We start from the raw sequence: 23778 nt of genomic DNA, 5'->3' as shown, positions 1-23778 counted from the left end.
GAGCTCATGTTCTAGTGGGGAAGAGTCAGACAATAATCATATAAGCATAATTTTCAGTTTATGGTAAGTGCTGTGAAGAAAATTATGACAAAGTGTGACCTGGACACCAAGAGAGGTACAGGTGGGATTGCTGTTTTATACAGTGTTAGAGAATTGTTCTCTTAGTAGAATGACTGTCAGACTGGGGCCTAGGTGGGTCAGGGGTATAGAAATCATATCTTCCTTTCATATTCTTTCAAATTGTTACATTTTATTTTAATTAAAGATATTTCTGAGGGGAAGTTTTTAAAATTAAATTAAATGTGGACATATCATGGCTAATAATATTCCTCTGAGATTTAAAGATAAATCAGGAAACTTCTAAGATTGAGTAGACTGTGTTCTACTTTGGTTTCTCTGGGCTTCTTCATACTTGGGTTATGTGGTAGAAAAGTCTGAGAAAGCATTGCTTTGATATATCACTTTCTCAGGAAGTTTCAGAAGAATGTAAGAGTAGAACACCTAGTGTTGATGATGTTCACATTGGTGTTTCCAGATCCTAGCACAGTGCTTGGCATATAACAGGGTAGGGAGAGTGGTGACGAATATATTTTGGTTGAATGCTTGAGTGTAATATAGGAAAATATAAGTAGGTGGATGGAATACAAAAGTGTGTAAAGTTACATATAAGTAATTTTTCAAAATGTCTTTGAGCTAGAGTCTTATTAGAGATGTAGATGGACCTTAGCTAATAAATTATTTAGACCCCCAAATTAGAAAGAAATTTAGAAATTGAAAGAAAAAAGTGGCTAGAAATCCAGATGGTAGTGGACTGGCTCTAGTAAAAAATCTTAAATTTTTAGACATCTTTCTCTATTACTAAATTTAAGACATCTTTGAAAATGAATATTTTAAAACATTACCATTGCTTTTATAAATATCTTAAGAATTGATATTTACTTAATCTTTTGATTAAATTTGTTCAGATTCAAACCAAATATAGCTATTGAAGGGGTGGTGGTGGAAATGTGTCCCATTCATTGAGTAGTTTTATTTTAAAGGGATAGAATCCAGAAAATACAAATGCTAAAGTGCAAGGTGACCGACAGCAAAATGTGATTTAATATTCCAATAATGTTATGTTTTAGTGGAATGATAGATCACAACCGAGCCACAAAGGAACAGGTTATAGTTATAAAAATGCTTAATGTTATTAAAACAACTTGTTTAAAAAACAAGGTGAGGACTTCCTTTCTAGGAAAATGGAGTAGATGTATTTTTCCCTATTTGTCCAGTTAAGTACAACTAAAACCATGGAAGTTATATATACAACAAACATAATAAGACTCTGAAAGGTGGAGAGAGGAAGATTGACTGGCTAGGGACTTTGGCACCCAAGGAACAACTTGATGATGAGTTCCCTGAAGTTTTGTTTTGTTTCCCTCCCCCCCTCATATATGCCAACTTCCGCTGAAGAAGCTGGCAACCTGGAAACACCAACAGGCATATACAGAAAAAGCTCTAACAGTGTACTCTCTCTAGCCAGAGGATGAGGAAAAGGGCAGCCTAGCAAGACCAAAACTATCAGACTATAATCTCTCCTCCAGCCCAACACCATAGAAGAAACTGGACCTACCCTCACCCATGCCAGCAAGGGCCAGGTGGAAAACCTTGATTTCCACCCTTGCCAGGTTGTAATGAGGCCCTTCACCTTCCTTACTGTATGGTCTCAGATGCTAAGTAGGGAGCCAAGACTTTCATTCCAACCAGGGAATATCAGTGGAGACCATATGGGAAAGCTGGGACTTTTATCCCATCCACAGTAAGAGACACTTCTTCCCTTTCCCTCTTCGGTAGTATCAAAGGAGGACTAGTGGAGAGTCAGAATTTTCACTACCATGTGGAATTGAGTGTGTGTGCCCCTCCCCCATGGTGTCTTTGGGTTCCATGTGAGGAATAGTAAGGAGGCACTTTTGCTGCACCTAGCAAGGGGATAGTATCAGTGGAAGCCTGATAGGGAGCCAGGACTCCTAACCCTGCTAAGGAGTAATGAGGAGGCCCCCAATTCCTCTCAGGAATTAATAGAGTGGGGAACCTGGGCTTCTGCCTCCACCTGACAGTGATGAGGTGGCATTTCTCCCTTCCTCTGCTACAGTGGTATCAGAAGCAGCCAGCTAAAATCAAAGGCTTAATGAGGAGAAGTAGTAAGGGAGACAATAAGATGGTGGCATAGGTAACCAGGTATCTGTTGCCTCCCACAAACACATCAGAATTACAACTAAAATATAGAACAACCATCACTCCAAACCTCCTGAAATCTAGCTGAATGGAAGTCCTACAACTAGGAATTAAAGACAAAGCATCAAGACGGGTAGGAGGGGTAGAGACACGGAGTGGATCGGGACTGAATGGGTGTGAATAGGACTGAATCGGGGCTGAATCGTGGAGATGCGGCCATGGTCCCACACCCAGTTGCTGTGGTTTAAAACTAGGAGGGATCTCTGTCGGTGGAGGTTTCTCAGAGGAGCGAAGGGTCCTGGTCCCACATGAGGCCCCCCAGCCCAGGTTTCCAGTGCCGGGAAGAGAAGTCTCTAGAACTTTGGGCTGGAAAAACCAGTGGGGACTTTTGCTGAGTGACGTGGAGGCTGCAGGGGTCCCAGGCAGTTCCTCTTAAAGGGCTGGCACACAGATTTTCTCAGATGCACTCCCACTGAGCTCCAGTCTGGGCAGCAGCTTGAAAGGAACCTGGGACATTCAGGGAGGAACTAACTTGCTTGGAATTAGCCTGAGAGCTGGAGGGGCAGCTTTCTCACAGAGGAGCTGGCAGAGGCCATTGCCCCTTTGATGAGCCTTTCCCCTATAGAGCTGGCAGGTAGGCGCCATATTTGAATCTCTAGCAACGTAACTCACACCTTTGGCCCTGCCCTGGTGATTTCCAGAGACCCCACCCCTCCCTACTTGCAAACTCATCCAAGCTGTTTCCAGTGGCTTTTCTATGCAAGTAGCCTCTCTAGCCTCACACTTAGGACTTCCCTAAACTCTCTCAGACAAACAGCAGCTGGCCTTAGCATGCCCCATATCTCTCAATATGTGGCTCCAGGTGTGGCACTAGTGGTAGCCTGCATTGGTTCATAGCTTAGCCTCTCTTGGACACCTCCAAGCCCAGCACAAGTAGCAGCCATCTATGGATTGCTGTGTAGCTCATACTGGGTGGCCCTGGGCAGGGCACAGGCAGAGACTGACTTTGCATCTCCCAGGAGGCCCCAGAGACAGTGCACCCAGTGGTCAGCTTCAACCATGCTGGATTACAACCCTACCACATCCATGAGTGACACACTCAAGGGACAAACTCGGTGAACACTAAAGCTACACTGAAGTAGATCCTGCTCCATGGGGTGCCTCCAGCACAGCAGCTCTTTGGCTGTAGTTGCAGCTGGTCCTCACAGCCGATTGGCCTGGGGCCAGTTCCTCCCAGTACTGCCAATAGCAACCAAGGCTCAACTACAACAGGACAGTGCACAGGGCCCACATATGGGAGAACTTAGAAGACCCAGCTCAGGTGACTGGGAAGACTGAGCCACTGGGCCCTACAGGACACCTACTACACAAAGCCACTCTACAAATTCCAGGAGACATAGCAGCTCTTCCAAATACATAAACACAAACACCAGGAAGCAGCCAAAATGTGGAGGCAAAGAAGCATGTCACAAATGAAAGAAGAAACCTCGAGAAAAAGAACTAAATGAAATGGAGCGAAGCAAGCTACTAGATATAGAATTCAAAACAATGGTTATAAGGATGCTCAAGGATCTTAGTAATGCTATTAAGGAAACTAGTGAGATCACCAATGATATAATAAAGAACCAGTCAGAAAGGAAGGCTACACTAACTGAATGGAAGAATAATTTACAGGGAAACAACAGTAGAGCAAAGCATGCTGAGAATCAAATTGGCAATTTGGAATATGAGGAAGCAAAAAACTCAATCAAAAGAGCAAAAAGAAAAAAGAATCCAGAAATATGAAGATAATGTAAGGAGTCTCTCTGGGACAACTTCAAGTGACCCAACATTCACATCATGGGCATGCTAGAAGGAGAAGAGAGAGCAAGAAGTTAAAAACCCACTTGAAAAAATAATTACAGAAAACTTCCCCTACCTGGGGAAAGAAATAGACTTACAAGTCCAGGGAGCACATAGAGTCCCAAAGAAGAGGAACCCAAAGAGGCCCACAGCAAGACACATCATAATTAAAATGCCAAAGGTTAAAGACAAAGAGAGAATCTTAAAAGCAGCAAGAGAAAAGCAGTTAGTTACCTACAAGGGAGTACCCATAAGACTGTCAGTTGATTATCAACAGAGACCTTGCAGGCCAGATGGGAGTGGAAAGAAATATTTAAAGTGACGGAAAGCAAGAACCTACAACCAAGATTACTCTGCCCAGCAAAACTATCATTTAGAACTGAAGGTCAGATAAAGAGCTTCACAGATAAGAAAAAGCTAAAGGAGTTCACCACTACCAAACCAGCACTACATGAAATGTTGAAGGTTCTTCTTTAAGAAGAAGCTAATGAACAAAAGAAACTGACAAAGTATTCCCAGAGACATTGAAGCATGCAAACTGTCTTTTCTCCGAAGGAAGGGTTGTGGAGGGTGGGAAGAGATTAACCAAAGAAGTTATAGGCATATATGTATAACCTATGGACACAGACAATAATGGGGTGAAGGCTTGGAGAGGGGATTGGATTGAGATGGAGGGGGCCAATGGGAGGGAAAAATGGGACTCCTGTAATACTTTCAGCAATAAAGATAAAAAAAAGACTTAGTGAGATCCAGGGTTTCATGATACCCCAAATATCCAGATTTCAATAGAAAATCACTCATCATACAAGGAATTAGGAAATCTCAAATGAGAAAAGACAATCAATAGATGCCAACATAGAGATGACAGGTTTTAGAATTATCTGACGAAGATTTTAAAGCAGTCATCATCATAATGCTTCAGTGAGCAATTATGAACACACCTGAAACAAATGAAAACAGAATTTCTCAGCGAAGACATAGAAAGTCTCCTCAAAAAAATGGAAGATTTAAAAATCATGTGGCAAATTTTGAACCTAGAGACTCACCAAAACAAAACAAAAGAAAACCCTCAGTGGATGAGCTAACAACAGACTGGATGAGACAGAGGTAAGGAGCAGTGAACTGTAAAAAGAGAGAGGACACAATTGATCAGTATTAGGACTAAAACAGGTGATAACCGCTACAAACCCTGCAGACATCAAAAGGATAATTGGAGAATACTATAAGTAACTATACATGTGAATTTGACACTTTAAACAAAATAAACCACTTCCTCAAAAATATAAACTAACATATCTAGCCCAATATGAAATAAATAATCTGAAAAGACCTCTAACTGTTAAGGAGATTGAATTTGTATTTTTAACTCCCCCCCAATGAAAAAGTCTCCAGGCCCAGGTAGTTTCACCAGAGATTTCTGCCAACATTTAAAGAATATTTAACATCACTTCCATACAGTCTCTCCAGAAAATAGAAGAGGAGGAATTGAAACTAGTATTCTTATATCAAAAGTAAACAAAGATAGTACAAAAGAGGAAAACTACACAATATGTGAATATAAAAATAAAAATTCTTACAATATTAGCAAACAGAATTCAGCAATATGTAAAAAGTCATATATATATATATAGTGACCAAATGAGGCTTATTCCAGGGATGCAAGGCTGGCTTAGTGTTCCAAAATTAATGTAATCCACCAAATTAACAAACTAAAGAAAAAACCTACATGATCAAATTAATGGAGAAAAAGCATTTAAAAAATTCAGCACTCATTTATTTTTAAAACACTCAGTAAAATAAGAACATCTTTTAAAGAAATTCTACAGCTAACATTATGCTTAATGATGAAAGACAGTATGTTCCCCTTAAGGTCATTAACCAATTAAAGGAGCTCTCTATCATAGTGCTGAAAGTTCTAGCCAGTTCAATAAGGCAAACAAAAGAAAAGGCATGCAGATTAGAAAGGATAAAATAAAACAGTTCCTAGTTGCAGATGGTATGTTTGTCTACATAGAACATCCCAGGGAATCCACAAAAAACTCTTAGAACTAAGACATAGTTTAGCAAGGTTGCAAGATACAAGATAAACATAAAAATTAGTTGTATTCTATGTATTAGCAATAAACATATGAACAATGACATTATAAGTACAATAGGATTTACATTCACTCTCAAAACTGAAATACTCAGGGTTAAATCTAACAAAGTCTGTTAGGTTTGTATGCCAAAAACTATAAAATGCTAATGAGAGAAATCAAAGAAGACCTAAATAAATAGAAAGACATACTGTGGATTGGAAAACTCAACATAGTCAAGATGTCAGTTCTCTTCAAATTGATATGCAGATGAACACAATCCCTGTCAAAATCCCAGCAAGGTTTTCTGTATATGTAGACAAGATTATTCTTTTTTTTTAATCTCCACCCAAGGATATTTTTTCCATTGCTTGTCAGAGAGAGTGGAAGGAAAGGAGGGAAGGAGGGAGAGGAAGAGAGAAACACATCAACTGGTTGCCTCCCTCACTCCCCAGACGCTGGGCGAGGAGCAAACCTGCAGCCCAGGTATGTGTCCTTGACTGGGAATTGAACCCAAGACCTTTCGGTTCGTAGGCCAACGCTTTAACCACTAAGCAACACCAGCTAGGACAAGATTATTCTAAAATTTATATGGAAAAGTAAAGGAACTGGAATAGTTGAAATGATTTTTTTAAGTGAGGAGACTCAGTCTACCTGATTTAAATACTTATTATATAGCAACAATAATCAAGACTGTATGGTATTGGTGGAGCGATAGACATATCAGTGAAACAGAATAGGGAATACAGAAGTAAACCCACATAAAAATGCCCAACTAAATTTGACAGAGATGCAAAAGCAATTCAGTGGAGTAAAGATTGCCTTTTTAACAAATGGTACTGAAGCAGTTGGACACCCATCCATAGACAAAAAGAAAAATAAACCTCAACCTAAGCCTCACATCTCATATAAAAAATTAACTCAAAATGGATCATGGAACCAAATGTAAAATGCAAAATGAAATTTTAGAAAAGAAACATAGAAAATCAGGATCAAGGGCTAGGCAGAATTCTTAGATTTGATACCAAAGGTACAATCCATAAAGGAAAAACTGAAAATTGGATTTCATCAAAATTAAAAATTGGATTTCATCAAAATTAAAAACTTGCTCTGTGAAAGAGCATGTTAAAGAGTATGAAAAGGTAAGCTACAGAGTGAGAGAAAATATTTGCAAACCTTACCTCCAACAAAGGACTAGTATCCAAAATGTATAAAAGATCTCTCAAAACTCAACATTAAAAAAAAGCATAAAAAAAGAAGGGAGCTGTCATCACAGACAACTGTAGTTCGATATGACCGAAGTGTGATGGACAGGGAGGAACCCAGCAAGACCCATTTGATCAAAGTCCTCTATCCATTGTTAAAGATGGCTCAGCAAACATTTGTTTACCAAACATTTGCTTTTCATCTCCAGGTGAATTGCCTTCCTCCCCTTTGGAGTTCCAAACCAGGACCTCCCCTGTTCTTTATCCTTAGCTCCGACCAAATTGTCCTTGGCTCCCATATTCTTAAGGAACCCGTATGTGCATATGCAATAAACTTGTTTTCTCTTGTTAAAACAACAACAAAACACTTAATGTGTGCAGCTGCCATATGACCTAACATTTACACTCTTGGGTTTTTATCCCATAGAGATGAATTTACATTCACATGGAAACCTTTCCGTATATATTTATAGTCATTTTATTCATAATAGCACCAAACTGGAAACCACCCAGATTTCCTTCATTGAGTAAGTGGTTAAATAAACTATGTTATCTCCATATTGTGGAATTACTGCTAAGCAATAAAATGAATGAACTGTTGATCCGTGCAACAACCTGGATGAATTTTCAGAGAATTATGCTACGTTTAAAAAGCCAGTCCCCAGAGACATAGAAGCATGGAGCAAACTGACAACTCTCAGAGGGAAGGCAGGTGGGGAGAGATTAGCCTAAGAACTTATATGCATAACCCATGGACACACTAGTGTGGTGAAGGCCTTGGGGAGGGTGCAGGATGGAGGGGATCAATGAGGAGAAAAAGGGGATATCTGTAAGACTTTCAACAATAAAGATAAATAAAAGGCAGTCCCCAGAGGTTACATTCTGTATGATTCTACACTGTGTCCCCCAAAAATGTATACACGCTTTAACAGCTGATAGCTCAATTTTGAAAATGAAATATATTTTAATACTGTCTTTATAATTATTCATAGTGTATGTATACATTTTGGGGGACACCCTAAATTTATATAACATTATACTGAAACGGAAAACAAATCAGTGGTTCCCAGGAGTTAATGAGGAGCTGGGAGTGAAAGGGAAGTGGGTGAAGCTATAAAAGGGTAGTATGAGGCAGTGGTATGGAAATGTCAGTATCCTGGTTGACGTACTCTACTATAGATTTATAAGGTGTTACCACTGGGGAAAACTGGGTAAAGGACACATGGTCTCTCTCTGTATTATTTCTTAGAACTGCATGTGAGTCTAGTTACCTCAAAATAAAAAGTTTTAAGAAAAAAATGACAATAAATTTTGTGCCGGAGAGTATATAAGACTTATATATTCTTCCTTTTCTGCTGTTTTAGTGTCTAAAAAGTTCCTTTGTGCTCTAGATCTTATTAGTGTCCATCTTCTCTAGCACTTTTATGAACTTTTTTCAAAATTTTTCCTCTTCATTGGCTCCTCTTTGGCCCCTAAAAGGCTTACCTCTCTCCCATTCAAATAACAACACACAAAAAACCCCTAAGTTAGACAAGTAATTTTCCTTTTGCTTTTCCCTTCACACTTATTGCCCCAACTTTAAGAGTTGTCTTTGACACCTGTTTCTTTCTCAACTTCTCTATCCAGTTCACTTATCTACAAGATCTGACATTTTACCTCCTTCCAAGCTACTTGTAAGTATCCTCTCAATTACCGCAGTCACCTCCTAACTTTTCTTCCTATATGTACTCTGGCCTTGTTCCAAATGCATCTTCACACTCCTGCCAGACCAGTCTTTTCAATGCTCAAACTCACCACATCACTGGCGACCCCCCCAGCCACTTTCTAAAATGTTTTTAGGTTATGGATTTCCACTGTTTTTAGGTTAAGGACTCAGTTTCTTTCTTTTTTTAAATCCTCCCCCAAGGATATGTGTGTGTGTGTGTGTGTTTAATTGGTTTTAGAGAGAGGGAGAGAGAAACATCCATGTGAGAGGGAGAAACATCAATTGGTTGCCCCTCATACGTGCCCCAACCAGTAAATGAACCCACAACCTAGTTATGTGCTCAGACGGAATCGAAGCCACAATCTTTTTGGTGTACAAGACGACGCTCCAACCAACTGATTTACTTGGCTGGGGCAGGACTCTGATTCTAAAATGGCTTTCAAAGCCTCGTGTGGTCTGCTTCATCCTCATCTTTCTCTTTTTTTCTCTATTACACCTGCCACACTGGTTAGATTCAGATCTCCAGTGTGATCCTTTCTGCCGATTTCTTTGCATGGGCTAGTCTTTCTGAAATCTTTTTGTCGCCCTCATTATGTTAACTCCTACTCATTCTGCAGATCTCAGCTCAAGTGTTACTGTGGTCAGGGAAACCTCTCTATTCTAATTTCTTGGCAGGTTCTTTTGATACAGCACTTTGTAGAATTATCTTTTATGTCTGTCTTTCCCACTGAGTTGCACGACAGCACTGATTGTGTGTTTGCTCACTGCTGCATCCCTAGCTGCTACCTGACACAGGCACACCAATAAATGTTTTAACCGAATGAATAAATCCCTCTCCTTCCCTTCATCATCCAACTTTTTTAAAGAGTGGTCAATACTTTTTGCCTTGTCTTTACCCCTGTTGTTACTGCCATAGTTTATCTCTTTATTTTTAATTCTGGACCATTAAAATAACTTTACAATAAAACTTCCTGCTTCTAGTCTTTTCCCCCACTACTCTTGTTTCTGATCATGTTATTCATCTTTTTAAAAGCCTTCCCCCTTGGCCAAAAAAGAGGTCTCCTTAGCACACCAAGCTCTCCTAGACTGACCCTGGCTACTCAGGGACACACACACACACATTCTCTCTCTCTCACTCATGTTCAGCACACTCAACTTGGGACACTGACAATGCATACTTTTTCACATATTGTTTCTTTTGCCTGAATTTTTGAAGATTGGAGTTGTAAAGGCTTGATTGCATTTTACTATAAGCCATCATATAGTTTGTGAACAAGTTAAAGATGTTCTTCCTCTCAGGCTTCTTTTAAGGGGAGCAAAATCAATCCCATCAAGACCGATTGACTTCTACTATACTGGCACTCAGTTATGGCAAATGTGAGGCATAACAAGTATTAGGAATATTTTTAGTATAATCATTAGATATTAGTACTGTGTCTTGATTTCAAAAGTACCATACCAACTAGTGTTTCAGATTATATTTCTCTCAGCTGGGTGTCATGTATATATCGCTGATTTCCCATTTGTGAACGTGGTTTTCTGCTTCTGAAGCTTAGTAGTGATTTTGTCCAAGGGTAAAATATAGTATTTTAATATTTGTAATTTTTTCTTATTTTGTCTTATCTACTGAGCCCCAGTCATTCTTACTCTATTCATTATAAATTGCCTTGCTTCTCTTTTCCATCACATCAAGTTGGGATTTGAGGGTGTAATTAAGATATTTCTAATAGGAAGGCCACTTAAGAAGGTTTAGTAAAGACCTTGCAGGATATTTCTTAGAGAAGTTACCAAACCTGATTCTGGTTTTCCTTTTTCTTTGTCCAGAAACTTAATCTTGTTTATCAGATTCAGGAAGACTAATTACCCAAACTCACAGTGTACTGAAATTTAAGCCAGAATCACACTTTACTTAGGATGAGAATTATAAATGTGGCATAGACTGAATAGTCATTCTGTCTGATTTTTTCCCCCCACCGGGAATTCTAAGTGAAAAGCCAAATGATCAGAACATTTCATGTTGAGCATAGATATAGACAAAAAAATCTAACAGTATGAAGATTTGAGAGAAAAGTTCTGCCTATGAAAGCCAGTTTAGACATAGAACCTCAAAATAAAAATAAAATCGTAACTCTCCAAACTCTTCAAATGAACTAAACTGGTTCACTTTATTAAAATTTTATCATAATATTGATTTGTGATTTCTCCCTTGATGTTATAGGATTGTTTTACTTCCTCTATATTCTCTTTAAATACACTTAAATCACGTGGTAGAGTTGGGTTGGTAATGATCAGCGTTCCTGTTGATAATGGCCACTGATTCATGTCCAGCCACCACACCCAGGAAGCTGCTCTCTGGCAGCTGCCCTTCTCTCTCCCCTTCCTCTTTCCTCCCTTTCCTAGCCAAGCCACCATAGGAAACTTTTAGTAGGCACTGTGACCCCCTCACTTACTGTTTCTGATCTGACATTTTGCCCTCTTTATCAGTTATCTCAGTGTGGCCTAGCTGTAGTGGAGCGACTCTCAAAGATTGATTCTAGACTTCAAAATTACATAATTTGCAAAAAAAGAAAAACCAAAAACTGAGTGACGGAGTAGGGATGCAGGGATGTACTGTGGGTAGTGGAATCGGTCACAAAAGTGGTATCCCTTTAGGAATAATTAGAAGTGTCAGAGATAATTCATTATAACATTTTGATTTGTATTTGTGATATTTATGCATGAAAAATATGAGGAAAGCAAATTGGACTAAGTTAAATTCTGATAATTTTGTGTAGTCTCTGTCCATCTAAAGCCATGTAAATAATAATACTGCTTAAGTGTTTTCTCCGTTTTATGTGAAGAATTTCTCAGGTGGTATTTTCCTAGTTGTGAAATGTATCAATATTTTTTTATGCAGCTCTGAAAGATTGGTATTGCTGCCAGGTGGTAGTCTGGAGATCAGTGATGTCACTGAGGACGATGCTGGTACTTATTTTTGTGTAGCTGATAATGGAAATGAAACAGTTGAAGCTCAAGCAGAGCTTACAGTACAAGGTATGTCAATATTTCCTGTATAAATAAGAATCCTTTGTATGTTATGGGTTTGCCAATTTTTTAACATTAATGTGGGAGAGGCAATACAGCATAATAGTTAAAAGCCTAAGCTTTAAACTAGACTGCTGGGGTTCAAATCCTGGGTCTTATAGTCCCTAGTTGTCTAATTATAGGAAATTTACTTAACCTCTCTGAGTCTCATTTTCCTCATCTGTAAAATAGAGATAATAAGAGTACTTACCTCCTTGGGGACATTTTGAGGATTAAAAGAGTTAGCATTTGTAAAACTCCCAGGATAGTGACTAGAATATGGTAAGAGCTTGACGTTATTGTTATTATGTATGGTAGTAGTGTGGGCATCTGGATAGTTTATTTCACTTTTCTTTGTCTCACGATGCTTTCTCACAAAGACTTCTCTCCTAAGCACTGCCGTTCCCGCCTTTCAGGTGAATAGATCACATAGAACAGAGAGTGCACTGTGGCTCTCAGTGTAACATGGTCATCTGTTTGATGATTTCTTTCTTTTCAAGCAACACTGAACATCACAGCATCTCCCCTTATAGGTTCTCTGATTTAGAAGTCAGAGAAAATGAACCTGTCATGTGCACATAGTCTCTTCTTTATCCCATTGCCCTTGCTCTTCTTTCATATGGAAATGTATGCTCAGAGGAATACTTGCTGTGTCTCCTATGATTTGTCTGCACCCTCAGTATCTTTGTTCTAAATAAAAATCTTTAAGACCTTCTAGATTATTTTCAGGGAAATCCAACAGCACTTGGATATATAGAGGAATATATTGGCTCCTGATACTCATCATCAGCCTGTCCCAAATTGTATTGTATTTAATAGACCACTTCCTGATCTGTGGTTTGAGGTTGTTTCATATTTGTTTGGTACGTTTTGTGGGTTTTAAGAGTAGGCAGTAGAGTAGCCACATTCCCACTCTCTTGGATACTGGAGGACTCAAGTGTGTTTTGGGTAGGAATTGGAAAGCAGACTGTTTGAGGGTTCTAGGCTGGGGAAGGCAATAGCATGTTTATATTCTCTTATGCTATTTGTGGGTGGATTCATAATCTCTGAAAATCGAAAGAGCAGCCCTTGGAGTTCACATACCTGTTACCTCCGTGAGCTCAACCATTGTTCTCGGTTAGATGGAAGGTTGGCTATGACCAGCTGTGAATTAACCAGTTTATTTATTTACCTTTATGTGAATGGGATTAGACAGATAAAATATTAGTGAACTCTGTCTTGTTTGGTCCCTGTACCTCCACTAGTGGATGTTTTTTCTTTTTCTTTTTTCTAATAATCAGATTCTTGGCCTAACACACTCTTCCATTTTCCTACCTGTGCCTCAATTTCCTTCAATGTAAAATGCTTTGTTATTGGCCTCAAATGAGAGGCATAGTGTCTGCCATACCTGTCAGTTGCATTTGTCCATGTGATTATTTTCTACCATTTTATTTTTATTCATTGTATGGAATTTAATTGAAACTTTGCCTATTAACTGAATTGACTGTATTTTTTAGTTATAAGATAACACATATATATTACAGTTTTTACCCAGTTTCATCTTATTATCTGTGCCTAGAGAACGTGCCCTTCCTTAAGTGGACACATTATAGAAAACTGAGAAAAGAAGAAGAGCAAGGAAGCCAAGATATTAAAAATTACAGCAAACCTTTTCTAATCAAAACTGCATGGTGCTGGCCCAAGAGTAGACAATAGAAAAGAATAAAATAGAGCTGTTACAAGTATTTATGGAACTTTCAAATATTATCAAAATTACAATTCAGTTCCTAGGAGGAAAGTGTTTTATTTACTAAAGGGTATTGTCATAATACACTTTCAAGTGGAAGAAAATAAAGCTGGATCTCTACTTCAAACCAAAGTTCTAAACGTGAAAAAGTGAAGAATAAAAAAGTGGGATAATATTTTTATTATCTCTTAGGAAAAACAGAAAATAGCATGTCAAGCAAACCAAACAAATTTTGACACCATATACATGTTTTTAAAAGTTACATAAAAACAGTCTTTTAAGTAAAGGCTAAATGCAAATGATAGACTGGTTGAAAATATTTGTAACACATACTGAGAAAGCGTCCAGATCTTTAAAATACAGACAGCTTTCAGAAACAGATTTTTTAAAAAATAAAGTAACCTAAGGAAAATTGATAAAGAATATGAGCAGGCACTTCACAGGAGTTTATTATTATTTGCATTTCTTTCTTTTTTTTAATCCTCATCCAAGAATATGTTTCTTTATTGATTTTTAGAGACAAAGAGACAGAGAGAGAAACATCGATATGAGAGAGAAATATCAGTTGGTTGCCTCCCATATGTGCCCCAACCGGGATTAAACCCGCAACCCAGGTATGTGCCCTGACTGGGAATCAAACCCTCAACCTTTTGGTGACACTCCAAACATCTGAGCCACCCGGCCGAGGCTGTTATTTGCATTTCTTCATCAGTAGATAGTCAACCTTACTAGTAATTAGAAAAATATAAATTTGAAAGATACCATTTTCCCCAACATTATATTGGCAAAATTTAAGACGATTTTGACCTCTAGAGCATGTAGTATGGTGCTCAGAACTAAAAAGAGTTGGTATATTCTCACCAGTACAGAATAGAGCAAAAGCATTACCTCCTTGGCTCTAGATACTGTATTCCTTAGCGAAATTTAAGGTTGAATTAGTTTTTTTGATATCCTTGTTATAGGGAAAAACCCAAGTCCATCAATTCTCTCTCTTTTTCCCCAACCTCACTTGGTTGTAGGTTGTTAGGCTCTTTAATTTCTTGCCTACTATTGAAATAGCATTCTATTTGCTAACTTCTCTTTGCTAATGTAGTTTTAGATCAGCTTGAGGCTAAAGGTTGTACATGTGTGTTTTGAAAGTACCTGTCATGGTCTTTTATCCTGAGTAGAGAACTGGGGAATTGTGGTGCTTAAAGACACTTACATGTCAAGAATCTTGGTGAGCAAAACGTCTATAGAGGATTTAAAAAAATTTTACCCAAATGTTTACACAGAGTGCTTTATAAGTCCAAGGTTGATGAAAAGTTAGAAAAATAAAATATAATGTGTTTTCAAAGGTGTGAAGCTAAAGATGTTGAGTATCCATGACAGAATTAGGAAGTACTTACCATTACTCTCTAAACTAGATGCCCCAAGGTTACTTTTTTGGTGATAAGATATTCTATTAAATATGTTAACTATAACTTAATTCATCTGCTTGCCTCAAATTTCTGAACTAGATTGAGTGGTTGAAATTGAGCAAAAGTGTTACACCTTTGATGAAGAAAATAGTTTCTAGGCTGGTTTCTAGTTTCTGTCAAACTAGTCCCAGTTGTTGACTTCCTCACCTCAAGTCAACTCTAAAAAACTAGAGGAGTGAGAGGGAAATGCAGGAGACTTAGGCTCTCCTGAACTTCTTTATGAGTGAGTAGGGTATGATGTGTGGGAGTGGTGGCTATAGCCTGGGACTAAGGACTGGCAGAGGTAGCAGTGGCAAAATAGATCGGAAGAAAGCTAAGTGCTATTGTTATTTCTCACTAGTGTTGCCTTGAAACTGTCTTTTCCTGTTCCTTCACCACAGAAATGAGCAGCAGTGCCCAGGCCTGCAAGTTTATTTCAGAGGTCTGCCAGGGCTCTGATGGCATTAATGTAAACTGGTATGGCCTTACTACCTGCCCTTTGGGGATCACTTTTCTACCTCTTCTCCCCATTCCCTAAACTCCTGGAAGACTCTCTGTGCCCAGTACTGTTTCTCCCTAAGAGTTTAACTGGAACCTTGACCAGAGGAGTTGCCTAGAGAAGGCCCCGCAAATTCGAGTACACAGCAGTAGTTCTGAGATCCCTGGAGCTCATTGCTCTAGGGCTCATCCTCTTCTTCACTTAACCAAGTTGCGTACAGTTAGGGCCTGGTGACCATACATATTACCGGACAGAGTGGCTGGTACCCCTGAAGAACATTAGTTTACAGCCAAACTAGTCAGCTGAATAGTACAATTATTTTCAAAGATAGACAACTAAGTTAATAACATATACCATCTGATGGAGAATTATTGGAAAAGATTAACCAAAATTAAAAATAAGCATAATAAATATACTTAAAGAGATGATAAAGATATTCGCAATATAATACAAGAACAAAAAAACCCATAAAAACACAAACCAAATGGAAATATTAGGTACAAAAAATGTAGTAAAAAGAAATATAGTAGACTGCGTGGTAGTCAAATGTATACATGATGAGCAAATTAATGAGTTGCAAGATGACATTGAGAAACTCTGAGAATGCAGTATTAAATGATACAGAGAGAGAACACGTTGATTAAAAACCAAGAAATATGAAAGTTAGGTACAGAAGGGCTTTTATCCAGATAAATAGGAATCCTAGAGGAGAGAATAAAAAAGGAAGAAATGTTTGAAGAAATAAGATAAATTTCTCAAAATTAAAAAAGAATGAAAGACCTTAGACTGAAAGTGCTTGAAGACTGTTAAATATGAGGAAGAAACCCCACCATTACACCCATTTATAGTAACAATATCAAAGACAAAAATTTGTGAAAAGTTTCCAGTGACAAAGAGCAGATCACTTACAAAGGAACAAGAATTAGATTGCACCTAGTGCTTATTTTGAGTAATCTGACTTAAAGGGGATAACGGAGTAATGTTTTTAAAGTGTTAAAGGAAAAGGACATTGAATCCACATAGAATTTATATGTAACCAAATTGTGAGGCAGAATAGAAACTCATATTAGACCTCAGAAGGTTTCCTACACAAGGATACACACTGAAAACCCTTTTGGAATTAATAGTCAAGAAAGAAGAGATACATTTAGGAAATGCTGCCAGAGATTTGGGAGTTTAAAAACAAAGCCCCAAATCTTTGACAGTTCTTCTATCCCTTGCCCTTGAATCTGAGTGGGCTACTCAAATAAATAGTGTCATGTGACTTCTGAGGCTTTTAAAAAGTCATGCAGATTCCTCCTGGTTTTCTTGGAATTACTGCTCTCTAAACAGACTTCCTCTTGAGATCTCTCTCTCAGAACTCGTTTGCCATCCCGTGGGAAGCCCAAGCCACAAGGAAAGGCTGCATTGTAGGTACTCTGGTACGACAGCTCCAGCTGAATCCAACTTTCAGGTCATCTAACCAGGGGACCAGACATCTGAATAAAGAAGTCTCCAATTGATTTCAGCCCTCATCTTTCTGATTCACCCTCAGAAGTTCAAGTCTTCTTAGATATGGGGCAGAGATAAGCCATCCTGCTGTGCCATGTCCTAATTTCTGACCCACTGGATCTGTGAGCATAAGAAAATGGTGGTAGTTCTATTCCACTGAGTTTTGCAGTTGTTTTTTGTGCAGCAGTAGTAATTTGGGGAAGTTCATTATTATTGTTTAAAACAAAAGGCTAGAACTAAAGAAAAGAAAAATATATATCAATGATAACCCAAAACTAAAATTTTTGACAGTACCAAGTGGGATAGACAAGGAGTATGTGTTGTTAGTATAAAGATAGAGATGCTAATATCTATATACCTATTGATATAAATATTAAGATACCAAATATGAGTTCGGAACTTAAGGCCAATCACCACAGAACAAAATAGAACATACATATAATGTTTAAACAGCAGAAGAAAGCTTTATCCAACTGAAAGCACAAAAGGAGGAGAAAAGAAATATTATACACTGTAAAAATAAAGTATGAATAAGGTGAAGAGAAACTGCCAATATAATGATAATTAAAATAATATAAGTGGATTAAACTCATCAAAAACCATCAGATTGGATTACCATCCCCCCCCATATGTTGTTTGCAAAGATATACATAAAACTGAATGAGACAGATTTAAAATAAAAAGGTGGGAAAGATGCACTAGGCAAAACAAGAGAAAGTTGAAATAGCCATCTAAAAGGCAAAAGTAGCAAAAGGAACGTATTTACTTATAAGAGGAATTATAATCAAGAAGGTATAACACACAACATATAGTCAACATGGATATATATGTACCGAACAGTGTAGCCTAAATTATATCAAGCAAAAACTAAACCACAGAGAGAAACAGACAAATCAACAAATTGTTCGAAATTTCACCACACTCCTCTCAGGAAGTGATAGAATGAAGAGACAGAAAAGTTTAGGCTGACCACAATTATCTCTACTGTTTAACATAGTTTTTCCATTATTATAAGAAAAGAAAAAGAAATAGTTTTGAAATTGGATGAAGAGAAGGGGTGGGGAGATAAAAAGTAGTGGAAGGATACGTGGGGGGAGTGGATACACAATACAGTGTATAGATGATGTGTTGAAGAATTGTGCACCTGAGACCTGTATAATTTTGTTAACCACTATCATCCCAGTAAATTCAATAAAAAGGGGGGGAAAATTGGAAGAAGAGGTAAAATTGTTCTATCAACAGATAATTTGATTTCCTACCTGATCACCAAACTAGTATATAATAAAAAACGGCTTGCCATACAGAATAAATTGATCAAAATCAGAAATATTTCTCTACACCAATAATAATCAATAGAAAATAATTTAAAAATAGATAAATTCACAACAGGAAAAAACTATAAAATATCCAGAAATATAACTTTCTAAGAAAATGTGGAAAAAATTTAAAACTAGCAGAGGACATAGAAGATAATTTGAATAAATGGCACGATAGATATTATATACTCTTGGATGGGTTGATATAATATTTAAAATGTCATTTACTGCCCGGCCGGCTGTGGCTCAGCGGTTGAGCGTCGACCTAGGATCCAGGCGATCAGGGTTCGATTCCCGGTCGGGGCACATGCCCGGGTTGTGGGCTGCAGCCCATCAATGACTCTCATCATTGATGTTTCTGTCGCTCTCCCTCTCCTTTCCTCTCTCTGAAATCGATAAAGATATATTTTTTTTAAAAAAAATAAAAATAAATAAAATGTCACTTACAAATTAATGTATAAATTTGGCATATATTAATGAAGATTTTAAATAGATTCTTTGAGGAACTTGAAAATTGTTCCCTAAAATGCATGTGGAAGAATAAAAAGGTCCATGAACAGCTGAGTTAGCTGTGGAAAATAAAAAAAGTGGGGGACTTACTCTATCAGATATTAAAAATTCAGTGACTTTTTTGTTCATCCTCGAGGATATTTTTTTCCATTGATTTTGGGGTTTTTTTTAGAGAGAGTGGGAGGGGGAAAGACAGAGAGAGAAACATCGATGTGAGAGAAAGATGGAGATTGGTCGCCTCCCGCATGAACCCTCACTTGGCCGGGGATCAAGCCTGCAACCAAAGTACGTGCCCTTGACCCGAATCTAACCCGCAGCCCCTCAGTCTGAGGGCCATCACTGTAACCACTGAGCCACTGTGGCTACAGCCACAGTGATTTTTTTAAAATAAAAAGAAAGCCTTGTATTGTTACAAGAACTGAGAAATAGACTAATGGAAGGAATGAGCAACAGGCTAATTGTTTAGTAAACAGTTTGGGGGAATGTGGCATCCTATAATGGAGAGAAAAAAATGAATTTCTATGTAATAATGACCATACAAATGACCTCCATTTGGTTCAGTAGTGACTGAAATCTGAAGTATAAAACTGTAAAGTTAACAGAAGAAGATGTAAGAGAATAACTTTGTCCCTTACAGGCAGGAAAATATTATGTGAAACAAAACTTCAGATGTAGAAATGTTGAGGTGAAAGAAACACTGATGGCTCTGATCATGTCAAGCAGATGGTATTTTCATGGAGGCTTAGTGATGAAGGGAAAATGAAGAGCAAGGGAAAGGTTAAATATTTGTGTAAATCTAAGTGAATAGTGACTGTAAAGTAATGTTACTTGAGATTTAAAATATAGCGAAAATTCACAGATCTATAAGTCAGGAGGAAGGTAATAGAGTTAATCTTCTAAGGTTCTTAAATATAAGGCAGGGATGTGTTCTGTAATCTCTGGGAAGTCTTGAAAGGATAATAGAAGAATCTATAGCTAACAAGGTAATAGAGGAAGAAAATAAAGTAAAAAATACTTCAAAAGGAAGGAAAGAAAATAGTGAGATGGTAGATTTAAACCCAGATATATCAGTAATTATAAATGTACATTTATAGGTTATAAATGTACTATATATCAGTAATTATAATCATTGTAAATTACAAATGATTTAAGACAATGATTGTCAGATTGAAAAGGAATTGAAACTCAAGTATGAATTGTTTGTATGAGACACCTTAAATATAAGGATACAGAAAATTTGGAATTTAAAAGGGTGGAAAAACATAAACATGCCAAAGCTAACTGGAAAAAACCTAGTGTAGTTATCAGGCAAAGGCAAGATGAGATAAAGCAGGGCATTTCCTGTTAATGAGATTTCATCTACTAGGAAAGTAAAACCATTCTAATAGGTATGTACCTCATAACATAATCTCAAAATACAAAAATAAAAAACCAGTAGAACTACAGGAGATGTAGACAAGACAAACTCACAATCATAGTGATAGATTTAATACACTTCACTGACAGATAGGATATGTAGACCAAAACAAACAAATACAAACAATAAAACCACAGACAGTTATAATACAGAAGGAAGTGAGTAACAATTAATAAACTTGACCTAATTGACAATTGTAGAATACTGCACCAAACAAATGAATAAACTCTTTATCTTTTTTATAACTACCTATGAAAATTACTAAAAATATACCAACCATGGAACAAATCTTAAGAAATTTAAAAGAATTGAAATTCTATAGGTTTGACCACCATGGAATTAAGGTTGGAACTAAATACGAAAAAAGCAACTTTAAAGAAAAGGTAACTTCCAGACCTCCTGGTGTTTGGAAATTAAGTGAATCACTTTGAAATAATCCATGAGTCAGAAAAGAAATGATGATGAAAGTTACAAAGTAGTTTTAACTAATAAAGATACGACCTATTGCCCTGGCTGGTTTGGCTCAGTGGTTAGAGCATTGGCCCTTGGACTGAAGGGTCCCGGGATCAATTCTGGCCAAGGGCACATACCTTGGTTGCACTCTTGATCCCCAGCCCTGGTCAGGATACATGTGGGAGGCAACCAATCGATGTCTCTCCCTCACATCAATGCTCCTCCCTCTTTCCCTTTATCTCTCTCTAACCCCCCCCCACACACACACACATTCTCTTTGAAAAGCAATGGAGAAAATATTCTTGAGTGGGGATTAAAATAATAAGAAGAATAAAAAGTTATAGCCTATCAAAACTTAAGGGGTGCTTAGAGGAAATTTATAGCCTTATATATTAGAAGAGAAGAAAGGCCAAAAAATCAGTGATTTAAATATTCATCTCAAAAAGCTAAAAAGAAAATAGCAAATTTAACCCAAAGAAAATAGAAGAAAGGAAATAATGACAAGAGCAAAAATTAATAAAATAGAAAACAAATATTCAAAACAGAGTTTCAACAAAGCCAAAAGTTGGTTATTTTTTGTTTTTTAATCCTCACCTGAGGATATGCTTATTGATTTTAGAGAGAGAGAGAGACATTGATGTGAGAGACATCGATTGGTTGTCTTCTGTACACACAACTGGGGATTGAACCCACAACCTTTTGGAATATAGGACACCGTAAAAACAACTGAGCAACACCAGCCAGGGCCAAAAGTTGGTTCTTTGTAAAGAACAACAACAGTGATAAACCCCTGACAAGAGTCATATATGTGTGTGTGTGTGTGTGTGTGTGTGTGTGTGTGTGTGTGTGTGTGTGTGTGTGTGTGTGTGTGTGTGTAACTTAGTTTTATTTAGATCAAGAGTCAGCAAACTACAGTTTGTGTACCAAATCTTCTCAACTGCTTGTTTTTGTACAGCCTGTGAGCTAAAAATAATTTACAAGAGTCATATGTGTGTGTGTGTGTGTGTGTGTGTGTGTGTGTGTGTATAACTTAGTTTTATTTAGATCAAGAGTCAGCAAACTACAGTTTGTGTACCAAATCTTCTCAACTGCTTGTTTTTGTACAGCCTGTGAGCTAAAAATAATTTACACAGTTTTAAATGGTTGAAAGTGTGTGTGTGTGTGTGTGTGTGTGTGTGTGTGTGTGTATAACTTAGTTTTATTTAGATCAAGAGTCAGCAAACTACAGTTTGTGCACCAAATCTTCTCAACTGCTTGTTTTTGTACAGCCTGTGAGCTAAAAATAATTTACACAGTTTTAAATGGTTGAAACATACCAGAATAATAATGTTTAGTGATACTTGAAAATTTTATGAAATTCAGATTTTATTGTCCATAAAGTTTTATTGGCATGCGATCCCACTCGTTCATTATGTATTGACTATGGCTGTTTTCATGCTGTAACAGAGGAGTTGAGTAGTTGTGACAGAGACCACATGGCCCACAAAGCCTAAAATATTTACTCTGGTCCTTTTCAGAAAAAGTTTCATCCCCTGATGTTTACTCTATAAAGAACTACAGATCAGTAATGCAAACAAAGACAGATAAACAAGTAGAAAATGCACAAGGCTTGAACACCTACCTCACAGATCTCCTGGTGACTACCAAACACTTGAAAAAAGTGGTTATCTTTAGTTTTTAGAGAAATTCAAATAAAAGCCACAATGAGATACCACTGTACTTTACCAGAGTGGCTAAAATTAAACACTAACAATACAGGGTTGGTTAGATTGAGGAACACTGGGGACTCTAATATACTGCTGTTAGGACTCTATATGGATATAATCACTTTAGATACTGTTTCGCAGAATCTACTGAAACTGCACACATCATATCTTACAACAATGGTTGTCTTATTAGAAATGTTTAAATATATGCATCAAAAACATGCTCAATGATGATCTTACCAGCTTTATTCACAGTAAATCAAAACTGGAAATAATTCAAACATCCATCAACAGTAGAATGGATAAATAGTGTTCTAATCATGCAGTGGCATTTCATCCGTAATGAAAGTTGACAGACCACTGCTACATTCAACAACATAAATAAATCTCACAAGCACCATGGAAAGAAAGAAGCCAGGCACACATACAAAAACATACTGTGTAATTCTGTTTTTATAAAGTTCAAAAATAGGCAAAACTAATCTAGGGTTTTAGAAATCAGGATAGTACTTACTTTTAGACAAGGGCAGGGGAGTGACTGAATGTTACACAATAGGGCTTCTTGTGTGTTAATGTTCTGTTTCTTAATCTAGATGGTGGTAGTTAGAATAATTCAAGCTCTACTGTTAATGTGTGTCACATGAGATACTCTCTTTTGTTTACAGATAAGGTCATTATGTAGAAAAAAATTTTGGAAAATTTTATTTTGAATCTTGTCCCATAGCTGAAAGTATTTGTTCCTTTTTCTGATGGGGAAAGCAGTTTATGAGAAATGGTTGGAAATTTTATGTATCTATATCTAATATATGGTATAATATTAAATACTTATTTATATAGTTATTTATATACATAGTCATACCTGTCTGACTTCTGTTATTTTTTAAAGAAATTATAGCTACAGGAAATTCCATAGTGAGTGTTAATGCAGAAAAAGGTTGTAAGTTCATTCTTCATCTGTTAAATATTTCAAATTTATTGTTTTATCGTTAACTCCTGGGATTTCTGCACGTACTGTGACGTGAATTAGCCCATCATGTATTTCCTGTCATCTCAGTTTGTTGATAACACTTAAAATGAGTCATGAGTTGTTTTTAAAAAAACAGGAATTTTTCCT

At 37.3% G+C, this 23778-nt stretch overlaps 1 protein-coding gene across 5 annotated transcripts in view; it reads left to right on the top strand.

Moving 5' to 3' along the window:
• NEO1 (neogenin 1) overlaps positions 1 to 23778 on the top strand; it is a 275123-nt gene that overhangs the window by 121063 nt on the left and 130282 nt on the right. For all 5 annotated transcript variants that reach the window (XM_016201544.2, XM_016201537.2, XM_016201561.2 and 2 more), the window contains exon 5: positions 11941 to 12077. In XM_016201544.2, coding sequence (XP_016057030.2) covers positions 11941 to 12077 — 137 coding nt within the window. The remainder of the gene's footprint in view (positions 1 to 11940; positions 12078 to 23778) is intronic.

The sequence above is a fragment of the Miniopterus natalensis genome, chromosome 1 (assembly GCF_054644295.1).
Source record: "Miniopterus natalensis isolate mMinNat1 chromosome 1, mMinNat1.hap1, whole genome shotgun sequence".
NCBI classification, from domain to species: Eukaryota; Metazoa; Chordata; class Mammalia; order Chiroptera; family Miniopteridae; genus Miniopterus; species Miniopterus natalensis.
The sequence above is the reverse complement of the archived record's forward strand: the minus strand, read 5'-3'. Positions and strand labels throughout refer to the sequence as shown.